At 46.4% G+C, this 7,101-nt stretch overlaps 1 protein-coding gene across 2 annotated transcripts; it reads right to left on the reverse strand.

The window, feature by feature from the left end:
• Nucleotides 1-559: 559 nt before the first annotated feature.
• On the reverse strand, nt 560-6,948 carry srp54 (signal recognition particle 54). 2 transcript variants are annotated; one of them, XM_073483495.1, is made up of 18 exons: nt 6,861-6,933; nt 5,796-5,913; nt 5,008-5,121; nt 4,640-4,737; nt 4,387-4,478; nt 3,993-4,077; nt 3,669-3,773; nt 3,489-3,555; nt 3,356-3,413; nt 3,128-3,278; nt 2,892-3,040; nt 2,577-2,677; nt 2,376-2,462; nt 2,088-2,161; nt 1,850-1,958; nt 1,465-1,635; nt 1,270-1,365; nt 560-1,177 (listed from the first exon to the last, which is right to left on the reverse strand). In XM_073483495.1, the coding sequence occupies exons 4-18, from the start codon at nt 4,715-4,717 to the stop codon at nt 1,086-1,088; spliced, it is 1,515 nt and encodes a 504-aa protein (XP_073339596.1). In that variant the 5' UTR covers nt 4,718-4,737; nt 5,008-5,121; nt 5,796-5,913; nt 6,861-6,933; the 3' UTR covers nt 560-1,085. The 2 variants fall into 2 exon arrangements, with proteins under 2 accessions (XP_073339596.1, XP_073339595.1); XM_073483494.1 differs by lacking the exon at nt 5,796-5,913 and having other exon boundaries at nt 6,861-6,948.
• Between the last annotated feature and the right edge of the window lie 153 nt (nt 6,949-7,101).

Below are 7,101 nucleotides of genomic sequence, written 5' to 3' on the forward strand. Positions count from 1 at the left end.
CTGACTCTCAGACTCAGTCTGACACTAAGACTCAGTCTGACTCTAAGACTCAGTCTGACTCTAAGACTCAGTCTGACACTCAGACTCAGTCTGACACTAAGACTCAGTCTGACACTAAGACTCAGTCTGACTCTAAGTAAGAAAGATGTTTTATTCTCATTTCAAACATTTTATCATTTTATCAGATTTCTCACTAATAATTTACTGACGTCCATTTTGAAGTTGTATCTTAATGCAGCACTTGATTTTAACGTCGAGATCCCAAACTGATTTGAAAAGACTTTATATTTACTTTAGTCCTTGACGTGCGGTCGCTAACGCTGTTAGCTGATCAGCTCCAGTGAAGATAAATAACATCTTTAAATCATCTCCAGCTGCTTCAGTTGTTCAGCAGAATGCTGCGACTCTGTTTTACTGTGAAGCTCCAGAAATGTTCTGTGGAAACTTCAGCTGACTTTCATCAGGAGGAGATGATGAGTTTACTGTGAACTGTTCCTTTAACTCAGCATCTCATCCTGTTAACACACCTTCAAAATAAAGAAATAAAACTCACTGCAGGTTTAAAATGGTGCAATACAAATGTTTATTATATGACAAAAATACTGTCACTAACTAATGTTATCATCATCATCTTCATCATCATCATCATCAGGAGGCGTCTCCTCATCCAATCAGGACAGACTCTCTGCTCTGTTGAAATCTTATACACAAACATACAGAATTAAATAAACGAGGCCCAGAAACACCCAGCAGCTGCTCCTACTCCTCCTCCTCATTTAAAGGAGCAGTCCCACACTTCAGTCAGGTGTTTCAGGTTGGATCTCTCTGAAACACCTGAAGGAAACAGAAGAAGAAGCAGCTTCCTGCAGTGACGGACTGCTCCTTTAAATGTTCGGGTGTTTTTCTAAAATCTTTATTTCCTGTGAAAAGCAGCCGAGGACAAACAAACATCCTGCTTTTATTTTGTCTCTCCTCACTTCCTGCTCCCTCCCTCTCTAAGCTCCGCCTTCTACACCTATACCTGTCAGGAGGCGGAGCTATCATTTGAAGTATCTCATATGTTAAGGCAGCTGGTTGGTCGGCGGTCACATGTTGTTGAATCCCATCATGCCTTTCATGTTGCCAGCGGCTCCCTGCTGGAACTGACGCATCATCGACTGGAGACCCGCCATACCACCTTAAAAACAACAACAGTCCATCATTATCATCAAGACAGGTAGACAGGTAGACAGGTGAGATGGACAGGTAGACAGGCAGAGCAGGTCTCACCCATGTGGTGCAGGACTCGGGGGTCCATCATTTTGGCCATCTGCTGGTTGAGTTTGGCCATCTGAGACGGGTTGACGTTCTTGGACATGTCTCCTCCTGAGGACAGACAGACAGATGGGTTCAGGTTCAGGTTCAGGTTCAGGGTGACCAACAGGAAGCTGTGACTGGTACATTAGCCCCACCCCCTCTGTATACCTTTGAACAGGCCTTTGATCCCGCCCATCTTCTTCACCATCTGAGCGAACTTGGTGTACTGAGTCAGCAGCTCCTGGACGTCTCTGGTGGCGACGCCTGATCCCCGGGCGACCCTCTGGATCCTGTTGGGCTGCTTACTGAATAGCTTGGCTCCGTCTTTACTGTCCAACTCTGAGGACACACAGGAACCAGTCAGACCAGTACAGCAGACACACTGTCACCACTCAGTCTCATATGTGACATCACTTCCTGTGCGAGGCCCTCCAGCACACCTGGTGTACCAGCACACCTGTCTCAACGCTGTCTCGGGTCAAAGGTGTTCAGTTTCCTGATTTCTGATGTCAAAGCAGCAGATTGTGACATCATCAATGTATGTATACGTTACCCTGGTCGTTCATGCTGTCCATGATGGTCATCAGCTTCTTCAGTCGGGCCATCGACTCCTGTTCGTTTCCTTTACTCATGAAGTCGGTACCGAAACCAGGAATCATCCCCTGAACGCATCACAGACAGACAGACAGGTTTTTGTTACATCTGCAGCGTTTTCCAAAAAAGGACTTTAAGGAGAGTCTGTGGGTCTAAGTGAGGTGGAGTTCACGTGACTCGGGTGTTGATGTGTTTACCATGATCTGTCCGAAGGGGCCCATCTTCATGATGTTCTGGAACTGCTCGTACATGTCTCTGAGGGTGAACTGACCTGCAGGTCAGCGGTCAGAGGTCAGAGATCATACCCATAATGCACTGAAACACTTAAACTCCTCCATTCAGACGTTCACACAAGAAATCAAAGAGTCCAACATCAACTCTACTGTCTATCACTCCCACAATGCATTGTGTCACATGTTACAGATGTGCGAGTGTCTGTCATGTGACTGAACAGCTGTGATGATGTCACAGAGTTAGTGACTGACCGTGTTTCAGTTTGTCGATCAGCTCCTCGTTGTCGTCCAGTTTCAGCTCGTTCACTCTGTCGATCAAACCCTCGATGTCTCCCATCCCTGACAGGAAGTTACATTCATGGTTACCATGGAAACACCCAACGCAACATGATGCTCAGTAATGTACGAATGTTGTTCATCATAAGTGGCTGAGTGAATAATCAGTGAAGTTACCGAGCAGCTTGCTGATGAACGGCTGAGTTTTAAACGGCTCAAAGTCGTCAATGTGTTCTCCTGTTCCGATGAAGATGATGGGACTCCTGGTGGCTGCCACGCTGACAGGAAACAGCAGAAGAAGAAACAACGTCAACAACACTGACAGGAAACAGCAGAAGAAGAAACAACGTCAACAACACCGACAGGAAACAGCAGAAGAAGAAACGACGTCAACAACACCGAAAGGAAACAGCAGAAGAAGAAACGACGTCAACAACACTGACAGGAAACAGCAGAAGAAGAAACGACGGCAGAAGAAGGAGGAGGTCTTACGCGCTCAGAGCTCCTCCCCCTTTGGCGTGTCCGTCCAATTTGGTGACGATCACAGACGCCACGTCCACTTTGTCTTTGAAGGCTTTCGCCTGAGACTCACAGGCCTGGCCGATCGATGCGTCCATCACGTACACAATATTGTCTGGTTGCTATGGAAACACAGGTACAGACAGGCAGGTACTTAAGAAACACAGTGGTGGTGCGTTCAGGTACTGGCGGTGCGTTCAGGTACTCACCACAGCATTGGAGACTTGCAGCATCTCCTCGAACAGCGAGTCTTCCTGTTTGTGTCGTCCGCTCGTGTCCACGATGATGATCTCAAAGTTCTCTCCTTTGAACTTCTCCACTCCCTCTGCAGCGATCACCACCGGGTCCATCTCTGTGTAACTGAACACAACACAGGTGTGACTCACAGGTGTGACAGCAGGGGGCTCCACCTGTCTGACCACTGAGGAGGAACTCACCTGCCATAGAAGGGGATTCTGGCTTTGGTGGCATTCTGTTTGAGCTGGTCGAAGGCGCCTGAGGAGAGGAGGAGGATCATCAGAGACGGACAAAAGGGGCGGGGTTAAACACAGGAAGTGAGGTGTCATTTACCTGCTCTGAAGGTGTCGGCACAGATCAGGCAGGTCTTCCAGCCTTTCCTCTGGTAATAATAGGCCAGCTGCAGAAAACGGAGCAGGTCAGTCAGACAGCAGGGGGCACTCTGCATTAAACTACAATACCACCTGTAACAACACAGGGGGCGGGGCTAATGTCTCAGGTGTGTGAGGTCACCTTGGAGCAGGTTGTAGTTTTCCCGCTACCCTGCAGACCAACAAACATGATGACGTTGTTCTTTCCTTTGGTTGGAGTCCACGCCTTCACACCGGGGTCCACCAGCTGCGCGCGCACACACACACACACACACAGAAGACACACACACACAGAAGACACACACACACACACACAGAAGACACACACACACACATATTATCTTCCTGCTGACAGAGCTCAGAGTTCAGAATCAGGTTCTGAGCCGGTCAGGACATTCTAACAGACTAAAGATGTTTTAAGTGCTTGAAAATTCTTCCAGGACTTTTCCAGGCCTGATGTTCCGACCTTGACGAGCTCCTTGAAGACGGCGTGTTGGATCATCCTCCTCTTGTTCAGACCCGAGGCCATCTCCTCCAGATCTATGGCAGACCTGCAGGGACAAAAACCACAACATTAGATCTGGTTCTTGGACTTCGGGTCCGTTTGGTGTGACCTGTAGAACAACAGAACCACTTCAGATCAAGGAGAACATTTTATTTTTAGGTTCCAACTGGGAACAACTTTTTGGGCTCTGATCCAATTCATGTTTTGATCAAAATGCCATGGACCCTTTAATATACAGGGTCAGAACTGGAACAAAACCGGTCCATGTTGGTAGAAAGACAGACGCAGTTCTGCTGGACGGAAGTGGATCTGGTTCATCAGGTCCGGGATCAGGGCTCTGGTGGTTCTGACTCACTTGACGTTCTCTCTCAGCTGTTTGACCAGTTTGATGTTGACATCAGCCTCCAGCAGCGCCGCACACACCTCCTTCAACATGGCATTCAACACCTGGAACACACATACACACGCACGCACGCGCGCACACACACACACACACACACACACACACACACACACACACACACACACAGACATGATGACGTGTGATGACGTGTGATGACGTGTGGTGGCGTGTGGTGGCTAGTGGTCACATGACCTCGCTGTGTTACCTCCTCATTGATGATGGTGGCGTTGCTGAGTGACCTCAGCGCAGAGGTGATCTTCCTGCCCAGGTCGGCTAACACCATGATGGCGGTCTGATCTGATCCTGAAACAAACAAACAAACAAACAAACAAACACACACACACACACACACACAGCTGTAAATAGGAAGTCACATGGGCTGACAGCTCACTCACTGATTGGACCGTTGAAGTGATGACATGTTGCATCATCAGACTGATTTATTATCGTTCATCTCAACACGTGACGACTCATTGGACTGAAGCTATTGATTGTTTTCAGATCAATAAATGAACAAACATGAAGACTGATCAATAAGATTTAAATGTGTGTGTGTTGGATGGATCAACTCACCGTGTGTGTTAGAACTGTGTTCTGTGTGTGGAGGGGAACCCCCCTGCTGAGCGCGCTCAGTGAGTCAGCAGGTCAGCTGACAGGTGAAGGTCGCAGCACGCAGCCACACACTTCCTGTTCAGAGAGGAGACAGTGCAGCCACAGAGGTCTTTAAACACAACACGACACGTTCAGGGACTCACTGCAGGTCGCCATAGCAACAGGACTGAGGATGAAGGGGACCATGAGCACACATCACCGTCCGACTGTGTTTCTGTTATTTTGTCCACGTAGTGATATTAGAGAAGTGGACACAATAACAGAAACATCTCTCAGAGTAAACAGGAAGTACTACGTTGCCATGGATACAATCAGTTACTGAGTCACCACTCAGAGCTGGATGAGCCGCCAGCAGCTCCTGTCTGCAGTGACCTCATGGATGTAATAGATTACTTTGATGATTCTCAGGGGAGTGTTTTTCTCACTGGATTTGTGGAGGTTTATTAATGATGTCATCAGTTTGTGACATCACATCAACATGTGATGTCACAAACTAATCTGAGGAGTTATTTATACACCCTCGATGAGCAGTCGCTAACTCTGTTAGCTCAGCAGCTCCAGTGAAGACTTCATGTTAATAAAGGGTTTAATCTGGTCCCCTCAGATCAGGTTGATCTCTGTGATCACAGCAGACGAGCTGCACGGAGACATCTGATGTTTAAATCATCTCCAGCTGCTTCAGCTGTTCAGCAGAACGCTGCAACTCTGTTTTACTGTGAAGCTCCAGAAGATTGTTGTGTGAACTGTACCTTTAATGACTGTGTGTGTGGAGATGAACTGACAAACTCTCTGAAACCAATCAGTTGATTATCTGACAGGTTGATCCTCACTGATCACTGCACACTGTCTGCTGTCAGTCTGACGGAGCTGCAACAGAAAATGATTTGAACTGTTTTGATAATTGATTAAAACCTGTGGTTCCTGTCGGAGCTGCTCTTTGTTGTTTTGGGTCTTTTTTCACTTGATTCGATATTCACAAACTTTTTCTTGACAGCTGGTTAACTGAAGTAGGAAGATAAGTTATTTCTCTTTACAAGAATTTCCTTTCCGGTTTGTTGGACAACAAAACACACAAATGTTTCCTATTTTCTGATATTTAAATGACATTCAACATTTATCTGATTATTGATATTTGTGATTTTTCTGTCACAAACGTGTCAACTGGAGCTGATGACATTAATGATATCACATCTTATTTAGTTAGAGCATTCACGCTACTCGAACACACTTTCTCATTATCCATCATCAAAGTTAAATCATCATCATCAATCATCATGATCAGAGATTAAACACAGATGTGATCATGATTTAAATGTGAACAGGTCGCTGCAGTCTCACTCTTCACAACCGATCAATCAATCATTTATTACAGTGACAGTAATGACTTAATATTTCCTCAGAATCATCGTGTGTTGCAGCTGAATGATGACGTGATTGATCAATAACTCTGATGCAGCTTTTTAAACCGATAAACAAACAAAACTGATCGAACTTAAGCATCGTTTAAATCTCAGTCCGCCTCTGATCACATCAGTGTATCCATAATCCCGCTGATCGATTGTTTTTGATCAGTTCATCGAGCTGCTGTTTCCAGTTTAACACCAACAACATGTCAGCTGTTTACACCGTTTATCTCAGCTAGCGTTAGCTTAGCAGCTAGCCGTTAGCTCAGCTAGCTGTGTGTTAGCTGAGTGTTAGCTGTACAGTTTGTGAACACGGAGCCTGTCAGACAGTTTAAAGTGTGTAGCAGCGTCATGAACAGGTTATTTAAAGGTTGTTTACAGGTTGTTTGAAGGTTAACGGCTCGTTCTTACCGACTGTCGGTGAGTTTGATCAAACAGCAGCTGGAAACACCGAAACTCTCCCAGAGGAACGTCATCCAATCACAGCTGACCCGGAAGTGTTTTCATCATTCTTCTTCTTCTCCTCCTCCTTTTCTTCTTCTTCTCTCCGCTGAAAGGCGGCCGGAAACCGACAGATTACTGCCCCCTGCTGGGCAGGACTGTGCTCAGCGTCGCTTTATCAAGAAACTAATCAACACTTGAATCAATTAAT

This window comes from Pagrus major, chromosome 16, assembly GCF_040436345.1.
Source record: "Pagrus major chromosome 16, Pma_NU_1.0".
Classification (NCBI taxonomy): Eukaryota; Metazoa; Chordata; class Actinopteri; order Spariformes; family Sparidae; genus Pagrus; species Pagrus major.